General features: G+C 43.4%; 1 protein-coding gene across 3 annotated transcripts in view; it reads right to left on the bottom strand.

The window, feature by feature from the left end:
• CTNND2 (catenin delta 2) overlaps positions 1-14,956 on the bottom strand; it is a 1,117,159-nt gene that overhangs the window by 429,464 nt on the left and 672,739 nt on the right. For all 3 annotated transcript variants that reach the window (XM_027980164.3, XM_027980165.3, XM_042233932.2), the window contains one exon: positions 13,349-13,543. In XM_027980164.3, the coding sequence (XP_027835965.2) occupies positions 13,349-13,543 (195 nt within the window). The remainder of the gene's footprint in view (positions 1-13,348; positions 13,544-14,956) is intronic.

Genomic DNA, 14,956 nt, shown 5'->3' with positions numbered 1-14,956 from the left:
GGACGGCAGAGAATGAGATGGTTGGATGGCATCTGTGACGGACGTGAATTTGAGCAAGCTCCAGGGGGAGATAGTGAAGGACAGGGGAGTCTAGCATGCTACAGTCTATGGGGTGGCAAAGAGTCAGACAAGATTGAGGGACTGAACAACAACTATTATTACTACTACTTAATAATGTTGAAAGGGACTCCCTGGTGGCTCAGATGGTAAAGCGTCTGCCCGCAATGCAGAAGACCCGGGTTTGATCCCCAGGTCGGGAAGATCCCCTGGAGAAGGAAATGGCAACCCACTCCAGTATTCTTGCCTAGAAAATCCCATGGATGCAGGAGCCTGGTGGGCTACAGTCCATGGGGTCGCAAAGAGTCAGACATGACAGCGACTTCACTCACTCAGACTTCACTCAACAATGTTGAAATCAGGTCACGTTAGGAAAGAGATTGGATGTAACACATGGAGTAACAAGTCCTTGCCTGATATAAAGTGTGGGTATCAGACTTTCTAACTACTGGAAGTGTTTAACTAGTGTGTACTCTTATTTCCTCCAACAACCCAGTACTAGAATAAATTGCCAACATCCATTGGATCATCGAAAAAGCAAGAGAGTTCCAGAAAAACATCTGCTTTATTGACTATGCCAAAACCTTTGACTGTGTGGACCACAACAAACTCTGGAAAATTCTTAAAGAGATGGGAATACCAGACCACCTGATCTGCCTCTTGAGAAATCTGCGTGCAGGTCAGGAAGCAACAGTTAGAACAGTTCCATGCAGGTCATGGGAACAACAGACTGGTTCCAAATAGGGAAAGGGAAATACAAGGCTGTATATTGTCACCCTGCTTATTTAACTTATATGTAGAATACATCATGAGAAATGCCAGGCTGGATGAAGCACAAGCTTGAATCAAGATTTCCGGGAGAAATAATCTCAGACATGAATATGACACCACCATTATGGCAGAAAGTGAAGAACTAAAGAGCCTCTTGATGAAAGTGAGAGTGAAAAAGTTGGCTTAAAGCTCAACATTCAGAAAACTAAGATCATGTCATCCAGTCCCACCACTTCATGGCAAATAGATGGGGAAACAGTGGAAACAGTGAGAGACTTTATTTTGGGGGGGCTCCAAAATCACTGCAGATGGTGACTGCAGCCATGAAATTAAAAGATGCTTGCTCCTTGGAAGAAAAGTTATGACCAACCTAGACAGCATATTCAAAAGCAGAGATGTTACTTTGCCAACAAAGGTCCATCTAGTCAAGGCTATAGCTTTTCCAGTAGCCATGCATGGATGTGAAAGTTGGACTATAAAGAAAGCTGAGCACTGAAGAACTGATGCTTTTGAACTGCGGTGTTAGAGAAGACTCTTGAGAGTCCCTTGGACTGCAAGGAGATCCAACCAGTCCATCTTAAAGGAAATCAGTCCTGAATATTCATAGGAAGGACTGATGCTAAAGCTGAAACGCCAATACTTTGGCTACCTGATATGAAGAACTGACTCATTAGAAAAGACCCTGATGCTGGGAAAGATTGAAGGGGATGACAGAGGATGAGATGGCTGGATGGCATCACTGACTCAATGGACATGAGTTTAAGTAAACTCTGGGAGTTGGCGATGGACAGAGAGGCCTAGCAAGCTGCAGTCCATGAGGTCACAAAGAGTTGGACACGACTGAGCGACTGAACTAACTGACTGACTCTTATTTCCTCCAACAACCCAATACTATAATAAACGTGCTGTCACTTTACAAGTGGGAAACAGGCACAGAGAGATGCTATAACTTGCCCAAGTTTGCCTTATATTTAGAAGAGAAGGAATTCAAACCCTTGAACCCCACTTCCAGGTTTATAATCACAACTACCAGCTTTATAAACTGGACCAGGTTTATAATCTCAAATATGTGTATTACTGAAGTACCTAACATAGTGAGAAAACTTAGAAAAATTCATGAGAGGCCTAAAATTAAGGGAAACATCTCCCAAAAGTACAGAGAAGAGATGGGTCTATAAAAAGGAACAACAACTTGAATAATATAGGAAAAGATTATTACACCTTGGTGTGCAAATTTATACCATTTCTTATTTAATTGAATTTATTGATATTCAGAAATATCTTTATTTCTGGGAAAATCAAGAATAGGATACATATACTTAATTTTAATTTTAAAGTGTTTTGAGTCTTAGTTTAATCAGTGATATTATTATATTAAAAAAAAGTGGGTAGACTATGAAATCTAAGGCAGGTAAACGATTTTCAGAAAGATCTTACTTAAAAACGACAATCACATTTGTATCATTTAACAAATGGCCTTTCAGAAGTATCATTCCTGAAGCCATAGTTTCGACTTCTCTTAGGTCACAAAACATAGGGTACCTGATGAGAATTTCAAAATATAAATTCAAATGGATATTGCACAATTCAAATAAATTAGAGACTGATCAATGCAAGGAAAAATAATGCAAAATAGCAATACAAATGGGGAGAAAAACAGGCTGTTTTAAAGGGTAGATTATATGATCACATGGGTCTTCCCAGGTGGTTCAGGGGTAAGGAATCCATCTGTCAATCAATGCAGGAGATGCAGGAGACACTGGTTTGTTCCCTGGGTTGGGAAGATGCCCTGGAAAAGGAACTGGCAACCTACTCCAGTATTCTTGTCTGGAGAATCCCATAGACAGAGGAGCCTGGTGGGTGAGCTACAGTCCATGGGGTTTCAAAGGGTCAGACACAACTGAACGACTGAGCGTATATGATCATATATAGAGGAAAATGCATGAGAAACTAACAGATCTCAAATGATGTAATGCCTTATTTTTTCTTTTTAAGCATGATGTAAAGGAATGATTTCAACAGAGAAGGACTGAATTCTCCCTTTGTGCCATGCCTGTTGAGACTGCGGTGTGGCTGATGAAGACTGTGACTCTCTATTAATACAGATAAGCTGATACTGATCACACCATTAACAGACTTTTTTCTTTAATGCAAAAGTTCGCTTAATTTCTGTCCTGGTATATGTTTTTTTCTCATTTGAGTTAGAGCTCCGTTGGCCAAATCACCCACCTTAGAGGATTACTCTACTCAATTGAACCTTCTTATGGCAAACATTTGACATAAAGGGTGCTTTGTCAGATCGGTAAACACTCCTCTCTCATCTCACCTGCTCTGCAAACAGCCCCTTCTCCCCTCAATAAGCGCTTACAACTCAATGAACCACACCGCTGGTCTCTTTGGGGAGATTTTTAAAGTAGCTTCTTCAGCAGTTGACTTGATACTTCACCTTTTCATGCTGTTCATGACATTATCTGTTTTCCATAGAGCTACACAAATAAAGGTTTAGTGTGTAGAGAGAAAAGAAAAAAAACAAACAAACAAAAAACAGGTGTGTTGTGTTTGTTTGAAAGAAGGGAAGAGAGATCCTTTTCAATAAAAATCAAACATCCTATTTTGATGAGGAGATGGTTACATGCATTATTTACTGAAAGAGGAAAAAAAAGAACAGAGTAAAATACAAGACTCTGGCACTTGAAGAAACTTGGGGGATGGAATATAAAGTAGGGTTCAACAGAAGAAAGAAAAACATTTATTTATGGTTTTGTATTATTTATCTTTGCTTTTATGTATATTTGTATAGATAGAAATATGAAAACATAAAATACTTTTACACATGCTATAAAATATAAAGGAAGCAAACAATAAGCTTATATAATATATTAATTATATATTAATTATAATATTAATTTTTTCCTTTTAGTTTTTTTTTATGAGATATGTTTCTAAAGTCTTTATTGAATTTTTACCATATTGCTTCTGTTTTATGTTCTGGTTCTTTGGCCATGAGGCATGTGTGATCTTAGCTTCCTGACCAGGGATCGAACCCACACCTCCTGCATGGGAAGGTGCAGTCTTAACCACTGACCGCCAGGGAAGTGCCAGCCTAGATACTTATAAAGTTATTACTTAAATAATAATGACTTTATCATTTCAGAAATGAGGAAACTTTACCTAATCTACTATATTCCCAATAGTATTATCATCTAGAACTGAACCATAAATATCTTTCCAATTTTCTGCAGTCTGCGCAGGTTGATCCAAAGTAAGCTCAACGGAAAGATGTGCTCAGTCACGAAATCATGTCCGACTCTTTGTGACCCCATGCATTGCAGCACTCCAGGCTCCCCTGTCCTTCACTATCTCCCAGAGTTTGCTCAAACTCATGTCCATTGAGTCAGTGATGCTATCTAACCATCTCATCCTCTGTCACCCCCTTCTCCTTTTGCTTTGAATCTTTCCCAGCATCAGGGTCAACGAAAAAATATCCAAGGGTAAATTTAACACAATTCTTTTTAACTTCATATGTCATTACGTTTGTGGAGGAGAGGCATTTAATGCAGGATTTTCAGTAGTAATGGGCTCATTAACTAGTGTTGATGTTTATTATTGATGTGGTTGCTCGTTGCTGTTGTTCAGTCGCTCAGTTGTGTCTGACTTTTTGTGACCCCATGGACTGCAGTCCACCAGGCTTGCTGCTGTTTTTAAATTTTATCAACTGATCTACCAGCAAACACTCTGTTCTCCTTCAGCTGTAATTAGACTTTGTATTTCTACCATTTTGGTGAATTGATATAGCTAAGAATCTGGAAGCTCTCCTTGATTTTAAGATGATATTTATCATTAGACTCATTAAAAATTTCCAACTGGGTAATAATGTACCCCTGACTTTTTAGACTTAAAAGAGGTAAAATTTTAAACTAAGAGGTTATAGAGGATCAAATCTGACTTGTTCTAATGGGAAGTGGTCATTTTTATAATTTGAAGTAACAGCATTTAATAAGTAATAAACTGTTAATATTCTACCTTTCGTGGACTCAAATGATGATTTTAATTGAAAATGTTATTTATATTTTATTGAAGAATAATAGTGAAATTTTACAAAAGTAAAGTAGATATGTAATCGCTCTTTAACTTTATGAAGTAATAGCTATTATTGCAGAAAATTAAATTTTTAAAATAATGCTTTTGCCATCCAGGCAAATATTTTCATCACATTCTTCTTCCTTTTTATACTGTAATACTTGTCAATCTCATCAGGATATTTAACAGATTTTCCCCTTGCTGTGTACCTATGATAATTCATTCTTTATTACAAGCTGACACATTCACCATAGAAAGCTTGTTTCCTCCACTCAGGATCACATTTATCTGAAAGGAAACTCACAGGACTAGCATCTCAGCAGATGTTGGCCACTTTTGCTAGTTTAGAAAGATGTCACGGGGGGTTGTCAGAGTCAAGTATTTGTGTTAATCAAACGACTCCTAAGTAGACAGTCACTGAAATGCTTGAGTTTGAAATAAAAATCTGTGTTATTTAGTTTCAGTTTAATAGACTTCACCACACACAAATCCTTGAGTATCACACAGTCTTTGTCTGGCTGTGCTCCTTATTATATAAGCTCTGATTTGGACAAGCCCTTATCCCAGACAAAAGGTATGTTTTATTTAAACAGACACCCTAGTTAAAAGAGGGCCTCTTCAAATTTTCACTGTGCAAGAAGTGAGGCCTCAGACACTGGGTGGATGGTCCCAGGAGAGCAGTTGGGGGTATTTGCTCCACCATCCCACTCTTCACTCACTGGCCTGGTCTCGCTGCTGCAGGCACATGATCCGGCCTCCCTGTGCAGGGAGAGAGGAGGGATGCATTTGGGGAGATGAGTGGGGACCACTGCTGATTTAGGAACTGACCCTTTTTTGGGTCACTGTGCTGCTGTGGGGCCACCATGCTGCTTCCTGTCCCAACCCCATCCTGATGCATGTGGGCCACTGCTCTACTCTCCATGCCTCACGGCAAAGACCACATCCAAGCCCAGGGAGGCTGGCAGGTCGTCACAGAGCCTACTCCCTTCTGCTGGGACTGGGTAGTGTGGAAAGGTCTGCAGGTCTTGTTGCCCACTAAACACTGGCATTTGCCATCTGCCTCTACAAGGATTAAATCACAAGATGCTGTGACTGCTGACCTTCAACACCCCTGAAAGGAGTTCAGGGTGGAGATCTGGAATGAGGCACTCTGCTTGGGGCAAAACTGGCAGAACAAATCTTCAGCTAGTTATTTTCAGGAAATGGTTTTATGAGCCCAATCTCTTCGCATCGAGAAAAGCACTAAAATCATAAATGCTGACATCTGTTCTTCACAAAAGCAGCAACCTTCTACAAAATGTGTGCTTGATTGCATGTATTCCCCTTTCACTAAAATCACACATATCCTGACTTTCCCCCATACCTCTTTGGAGAAGTTTCTCAGAGCTCTCTGAGATGCTGTCTCCCAGGTTATAGTCCTCATTTTGCCCCAAATAAAACTTAGCTCACAACTCTCATGTTGTGCTTTTTGTTGCTGTTGTTGACATTGTCCAGCACTGGCTGGGGTGCCTGAGCACAAAGGGTCAGAGTGAGGTCTGGGATAGGGGCAGGAGTTACTCTTCAGGTGCTACTCCCTGGCCTAGGCATGGCCCACAGAGTGCCAGCTTGGATGAATAAAATCCAGTTGACTTTGTGTGTGAGTTGTGAACCCTACTGTATGCATCACCATCCAGCAGCCTGCAGCAGAAAACAGGCAAGAAGTGAGATCTGCCAATCCTGATCCTCCAACATGTACACAAATGTATACAAATGCATGTACGTAAGTCTCTAACATCAAGGTTAGGTAACTTTTTGGAGATAAAATTGCCAACATCCATTGGGTCATAGAAAAAGCAAGAGAATTTCAGAAAAACATCTACTTCTGTTTCACGGACTATGCTAAAGCCTTTGACTGTGTAGATCACAATAAACTGTGAAAAATTCTTAAAGAGATGGGAATACCAGACCACTTTTCTCTGCTTCCTGACCTGTATGCAGGTCAAGAAGCAACAGTTAGAACCAGACATGGAACAACAGACTGGCTCCAAATTGGGAAAGGAGTACGTCAAGGCTGTATATTGTCACCTTGCTTATCTAACTTATATGCAGAGTACATTGTGAGAAATGCCAGGCTGGATGAAGCACAAGCTTGAATCAAGACTGCCAGGAGAAATATCAATAACCTCAGACATGAAGATGACACCACCCTTACACAGAAAGAGAAGAGGAATTAAAGAGCCTCTTGATGGAAGTGAAAGAGGAGAGTGAAAAAGCTGGCTTACAACTCAACATTCGAAAAACAAAGATCATGGCATCCGGTCCCATCACTTCATGGCAAATAGATGGGGAAACAATGGACACAGTGACAGACTTTATTTTTTGGGGCTCCAAAATCACTGTGGATGGTGACTGCAGCCATGAAATTAAAAGACCCTTGTTCCTTGGGAGAAAAAGCAATGACAAACCTAGACAGTGTATTAAAAAGTAGAGCCATTATTTTGCCTACAAAGGTCCATATAGTCAAAACTGTGGTTTTTCCAGCAGTCACATATGACTATGAGAGCTGGACAAAGAAAAGGCTAAAGGCCAAAGAGCTGTTTCTTTCAAACAATTATGTTGGATAAGGCTCTTGAGAGTCCCTTGGGCTGCAAGGAGATCAAACCGTCAATGATAAAAGAAATCAACCCTGAATATCCATTGGAAGGACTGATGCTGAAGCTGAAACTCCAATACTTTGGCCACCTGATGCAAAGAGCCAACTATTGGAAAAAGACCTAATACTGGGAAAAATTGAGGGCAGGAGGAGATGGGGACAACAGAGAACAAGACGGTTGGATAGCATCACCAACTCAATGGACATGAGTTTTAATAAGTTCCAGGAGACAGTGAAGGACAGGGAAGCCTGGCATGCTGCAGTCCAAGGGGTCACAAAGAGTCAAACACCACTGAGCTGGCTGAACCACAACAATTCTTTGCTTAAGGAAAGCTTTCTGGACCTTTCTGACCACCCAAAGGTAGACGGTGCTCCTTGTCTGAGTTGGTTTCTGGGATTGAAATTAGTCTTTGTAATAAAGTAACAAGGGTGAGAAGCTAACTACAGAAGCCAAGAAGGAGAGATGGAAAAAGACGCTGTAGGTTGGGTATAGAAGAAAAAGCTAAGTGAGAAATCACCTTTAGTGGGGAGAGTTAGGAAGCTTTAACCTGTCTCATCTTCAAGGACTACAGGTGTTTCCTGCTCTTCTCCGTATAGTCATCTCAGGGTATCTCTCAGTTCTAGCACAATCTATAACTCAGGATGGCCCTAGTGGTATCTGGAGTGAGGGAGGCCCAGGTTCAGTCAGGACAGGGGTGAGCAGGACAGGGAAAGAGGAGAAGCCACAGAAGATAATGCCAGATAGATGCAGGGCTGCAGCACTGGGGGACCAAGGGGGGACACCGTCCCCCAGCCCCACTCCCTGCCCAGAAACCAGCGGGAAGATATCCTGGGAGGGGTCAGGAGTCATAGTAGCATCCTGAGCTATAGGTTATCCAGGAAAAAAACGAGAGCATGTGTTGTTTTGTGCTGCTATTAATACCTAGATAGCATATTCAAAAGCAGAGACATTACTTTGCCAACAAAGGTCCATCTAGTCAAGGCTATGGTTTTTCCAGTGGTCATGTATGGATGTGAGAGTTGGACTGTGAAGAAAGCTGAGTGCCAAAGAATTGATGCTTTTGAGCTGTGCTGTTGGAGAAGACTCTTGAGAGTTCCTTGGACTGCAAGGAGATCCAACCAGTGCATCCTGAAGGAGATCAGTCCTGGGTGCTCATTGGAAGGACTGATGCTGAAGCTGAAACTCCAATACTTTGGCCACCTCATGCACAGAGTTGACTCGCTGGAAAAGACCCTGATGCTGGAAGGGATGTGGCGCAGGAGGAGAAGGGGACGACAGAGAATGAGATGGCGGATGGCATCACTGACTCGATGGACGTGAGTCTGAGTGAACTCTGGGAGTTGGTGATGGACAGGGAGGCCTGGCGTGCTGCGATTCATGGGGTCGCAAAGAGTCAGACATGACTGAGCGACTGAACTGAACTGAATACTTTGTCTTCAGATTTGTCTGGAATATTCATTCAGCCTTTAACGTATTACCTCCTGTTTCCTCATTTTTCCATATTGTATGCCCTGTACTGAAACTAAACTGAACACGTGTAAGGACTAGGAATCAGTTTAAGCTTCTTTGGGTCTGGAGCCCATCAAGCACCTGGTTTGTCTTCAATGGATACTGCCTGATAGACTTATAGGAGACCATGAGGCACTCTAGATGAAAGTGGGTATATACTTATTTAGTTTTTGAATGAAGACCTTTATAAATACAAGGTCAACCAAAATGACTGTTAAGAGTCCAGGTTCCAGGGCAAGACTGCCTGGGTGAGAAGGTCTAAAGACTGGCTCTCTACAACCTGTGTGACCTCGGGGAGATCACTCAGTGTCTTTATGTTTCAGTATTCTGATCTACAAAGTGGTCATCAAAATACCACCTCCTCCACAGGGCGGATCTAAAGATTAGTAAACATACTCCAAGCACTTGGAACCATCCCTGAGTGCGGCAATAGGCTCTGTGCTTTTGTTACCCTGTCTCAGCTGCTTGATGCTACGGCACCAGCTTGTAATTATAGAGTTGTTTAGGACGGTACCCTTGACTTCATTCATGAGTGGTGACTCCTTGAAGACGGGCAACTGGCCTTCAATTCCCCTGGCCCACTCTCCTCAACGTATCTCTGGAAATGATCCACAGATGGAACTGAAGGACCCCCGGCCAGTGGCCTTACCTAATGGCAGAGAGGTAAAACTGGAGGAGAGGCACCTTGGCGACCAACCTGAGCCTAAAGTCTGCAGCCCCTGAACACTTCACATCTAACAGGCCTCCTAAGAACATGTTCTTGTCTCATAAGGAATTAAGGTATTTGCTCTGGCTCTGGAAGCTTCCTAAAGGTCTGCATCAGTAGCGGCATTAACGGTGGGGTGCATATAACATGAAGGATGTGAAAAATGACCCTCTGGATATGGGAAAGCAATCTTAAAGTGTCTCTTTATTAAAGGTTAATCCTGAATTTACTAGCCAGAATTTAATAATATTGTATAATATGTAGGTAATTTATAAGCGAGAGATTTGTGCATGTTGCGTGCTTTAGTCGTGTCTGACTCTTTGGGACCCCATGGTCTGTAACCCACTAGGCTCCTCTGTCCATGGAATTCTCTAGGCAAGAATACTGGAGTGGGTAGCCATGCCCTTCTCCAGGGGATTGTCCCAACACGGGGATTGGCCCAACACAGGGATGGAACCCACGTCTCTTACATCTCCTGCATTGGGAGGCAGATTCTTTACCACTACTGCCACCTGGGAAGCCAAGGGAGAGACATATACCTGGGCTAAAAGCATTTTCTCAACCATGCAGGTTCTGATAGGGACAGTCCCTGGAGTTGCACAGTAAGCCAGGGAAGGGGAAGGGCTTGTGATGAATTCAGTGTAGGAAGGAGGAGTAACCTGAGCTGGTGGGAAGGAGAGAGGGCTTGTGGCTTTATGCCCAGGAGCTGGAGCAGTGACGTTCCCCCCACCTATCCTCAAGAGACCACCCTGGCACTTCTGGCAATTTCTGTAGCCTTGTGGAAACAGCACAGTCCCTCAAAAGTGCCTCAGTTTCAAAGATGTGGGCAGGAATGGCGTCTTGGGCCTGTGGATATCACACCTCAGCAGATCTCGGCCGGGGCAAGAGATTACTGTTACAGGGGAAAGGCCGGGCAAACAGACTGTCCCCTCTGAAGCGCTCAGAATACTTCTGTGTTCTTTCAGAGGAGAGACAGGAGAAAAAGCACTTGTTCACTCATTCAGCCTGGTTCTCCTTTTGACGACTGAGGCCAGGAAGCAGCAAACTCTTCCTGTAAAGGGCCGGAAAGTGAGTTATCTGCAGCTTGACTGATCAGACGGTCTCTGTCACAACTATTGCCCTGGGCCACGGCAGAGTGACAGCAACTACAGACGATCTGAAAGCAACTGGGGGTGGCCACGTACGGGCTCAGAAACTTGGATTTCATATGATTCTTACATATCACGAAATAGTATCCGTCTTTTGGTTGCAAATCATTTCGTAAGGCGATGATCACTTTTAACCCACAAGCACTGCTAAGACAGGTGACCAGATGGATTTAGACCATAAGCCACAGTTTGCCAACCCCTGGCTTAGAGAAAACACTAGTTTTGTTGTTATCATTGTTTCTTTAAAAGTGTGAACATCTTTCCCTTGCCTCTAACTTGGCATTGATGAATCAAATACTTTTTTCCTCTTGCAGCTGATTTTTCATTAAGCCCCCAGAAGTTTATCAACAAGAGCTAATTCTAAGAGCATATGAATATTGAACAGGGAACCAACATAATCCCTTTTGTTGTCAGTGTTTCTTCAAATTAGATATTGAATGTCACCGAGATGGTTATCTTCGTCTTTTATAAGGGATTGTGTGGAAATAAAATTACCTTAGCTAATAATATGCAACAACTAAATGCAAAAATAGTTCAGCCCCAGCCTGAAGCAAATTAAGCAGGCTGAAGGTAAGAGAAACTCTGACAGAAGTATAAATGGGTATTCTTTCTATCTAAACCAAGATATGTATTATTAACACTGGATGGTACTTACAACATCAAGAGTACAATAAAGGAGTATTTTGTGCCTTTCTTCCTATGATAGGGTGAAATATTGAAATGCAAATATCAATAATCAGCTATAAAAGCAACTTAGCTTACCCGTATTTCAAAACATATAATTTAGTGTCATAATACTGTTTAACAGAATTGCTATGATCTACTTCTTGGGAACTGGAAGTTACAACAGTCTGGAGATGCAGAGCCTGATGCCAAGTCTTGGACCACAGCTTCAGCATCCCCATATCCTGGCCCCTGACCAGGATAACGTGTATGATTAGAAATGCAGGCAGCTCTAGTGTCTGCAAACTAGCACCATAATATTCTCTAAGTTTACTCAGCCATGGGAGGCTTCAGACCAAGTGCAGTTCTCTGTACCTTCTTAATTATATTGATCTTATAGTTAAGCTAAGTGTTCTCCAACAAATTTAATCGTGATCTTTAACTAGTTATTTTGCAAACAGCTTCATGTTCTGGAAAACACTTGTCCTTCTTCTCGTGGCCTGTGGTTGTGTTCAATTCAAAATATATATTTAATCCAGGAGAACTAGAGAGTTGAACCATATACGCAGGTGCCAGTGACCAACCACTAAATTATAATTTCCTATGATTCAGCCTAATAGTGTGCATGAAGTAAATTCGCAGTTGGCCTTACCAAATATGCTACATTTTTAGTAAAGATATTGTTTTCCTCCCAAGGTTGCCAAAGAGGTACAAAAGTGTCACTCAGTGGTCTCCAACTGCAATTTCATGGACTGTAGCCCTCCAGGCTCCTCTGTCCATGGGTTTCCCAGGCAAAAACACTGGAGTGGGTAGCCATGCCCTTCTCCAAGGGATCTTCCCAACCCAGGGATCAAATCCAAGTCTCCTGAATGGCAGGCAGATTCTTTACCATCTGAGCCAGCAGGGAATCCCTCAAACAGACATATTGTACCATTAAAAAGACATTTACCAGCCTTAGGTAAGCACATATGCCTTTATACATCCTCTGCTTTCTTAAAGCAATTATATTCATTAAATACATTAATAATGATTTACAAAAAATTAGTACTACGACTTTCGATTTGCCTGTGTGACAAGATACGCTAACCCCCACTCCCCACCTCCAGACTTCTTTCATTTACAATCTACTCAGGGAGCTCAACTGGAGTCATATTTGTTTTTTTATCATCATCAGAAACGTTAATGAGAAAATCAGGTCATTTCATAATGCTTCTGAGGAGAGAAGACACCATCATACACACACACACACACACCCTTTCACAAAGGAGTGTTATTAAAGCTTCCAAGCAGACCCGCCCCTCTGTGGGAGGGCCACACCACTACACACCCGACCACACCTCTGTGGAGAGACCCCCCTGGTGTGGAAAGGCCCCCTCTGGGACAGGCCATGCCCCCGCAGGCAGGCCACCCTACTGTGGACAGACCACCCCTCTGTGGAGAGGCGCCGCTGGTGTGGAAAGGCCCCCCTCTGGGACAGGCCATGCCCCCGCAGGCAGGCCACACCACTACAGACAGACCACCCTTCTGTGGAGAGGTCCCCTGGTGAGGCCACCCTACTGTGTACAGACCACCCCTCTGTGGAGAGGCGCCGCTGGGGTGGACAGCCCCCCGCTGGGACAGGCCATGCCCCTGCAGGTAGGCCACCCTACTGTGGACAGACCACCCCTCTGTGGAGAGGCGCCCCTGGTATGGATAGCCCCTCGCTGGGACAGGCCACCCCCTCTGGACAGCCGCCCTCCCCACCCCATGTGGACAGCCCCCCAGGGGTCCTGAGTACACACCTGTGCTCGTGCGGTACGTGCCCGTGTGTGCTGGCGGCAGAGGGTCCCCCTGGCTCTGGCTGAGACTCCTCATGGGGGGCTTCTGATAGACGCGGTCTTCATAGATGGGGTCGATGTGGTGCTCCGGAGATTGCAGGGCCCGCAGCTCAGGGCCCAGGTGGCCGTGCTGGCTGCTGTACGAGGCCCGGGACCCAGCTGGAAGGAAGGAACAGGAGACAGTCAGACTCACCCGACGTTCAGACAGAACTTGTTTTATCCAAGCCATCTTTGAATTTGGGGAGGGGGACAGAAATGTTGAAATCTGCAGAAAATCCAATGAACGGCACGCAATGGTAGCAAGACGACAAGCTTGTCAGCTTATCAGCATCACCCAGCCGCCTCGCTTTGCTCCCGAGTCTGATCTCTGAATATGGGTGATAATGATGCTGAGATAAACCCACACTGAACAAGGCCAGCGGAACACATTTTTCTCAGCCTAACGACCAGAGCAGGTTTCCTCACTGAAGAAGCCAGGCAGACTGAAGTCACCCCTAAAAAGCTCTTATTAGTTCACAATTCTTGCTCCTGAAATTTTACAGTGGCAGTTCTTATTTAAAGTATGAGCAGGTAAATAAGCCACAGAGGCAAGCCATCTTGATGCTATTCCGAAAAAGTGGACCAGAATTCATCTTCATCAGCGGTTTTTCCCTGGACAATGAGTGAACCAAGATGTTCAGCCTTACAACAGCCTAAATCCCCATGAGAAGCAGATTTTAAAGGAAAAAAAAAAGTTTTAAAGTGATATTTCCTTTATTCTTACCCTCCAAATGGAAAGATTGGTATCTACTCTACCTTCCTCAGAAATGGTTCAAATGGTTGCCACAAACTGGCTTCATTTCTAAATTAAGGCTACACATTATTGTAAATCCTTATTTGTGTCTTTGGATTTTTCTTTTTTTTTGGTGTAGTGTTTTTTGCATTGTGTGGGAAGAGGTGCGGCTTTGAAGCAGTGCTGTGGACCAGGGAATCTGCACAAGAGGAGCACAGTCTTAGGAGGGCCAAGAGCTCGAGCTGACACACAGATGTTGAAGCAGAGCAAATATTTCATCAGAGGGATGACCAGAATCCCAGGAGCAGACATGCAAGGGGAATCATCTCCGTGGGCACAAATGGAGTGGAGGACATCTAGGGACACTGAAGGGGCACCAAGGAGAGATGGTTCCCCAGCGATGGTGAGGACAGGACCACACAAACCAAGTGAGGCTACAGATGATTTTAGCAAGACCTTTCAGATAAATTTCCAAAGCTAATAACCTGCCTGGTACACTTGGATTTAATAGTCAGCTGCCTTTGAACAGTCCCGATTGGGAACCCTCCATTTCAGCTTAAAGCAAGAGGGGGTTGCACTTCCTTGGTTTTAGTGGTGTTTGTGGGCAGTTCGCTCTCTCTGCCCTGCCAGTCCACTGCCTTCACTGTTGGCCACTTTAAAGCCAACATCTTCAACGTGCAATGATTGGCTGCTTCTTCAGGACTGTCTAACCTCAAAGATTTTAATATTCTCATCTAGTGTATTTAAGGATAAAGCCATTCAAAAGTTTTGAAACTGCCAACAAACAAATGTTTCGCTGG

The sequence above is a fragment of the Ovis aries genome, chromosome 16 (genome assembly GCF_016772045.2).
Source record: "Ovis aries strain OAR_USU_Benz2616 breed Rambouillet chromosome 16, ARS-UI_Ramb_v3.0, whole genome shotgun sequence".
NCBI lineage: Eukaryota > Metazoa > Chordata > Mammalia > Artiodactyla > Bovidae > Ovis > Ovis aries.
Note: the sequence above shows the minus strand (reverse complement) of the source record. Positions and strands in the feature narration are given on the sequence as shown.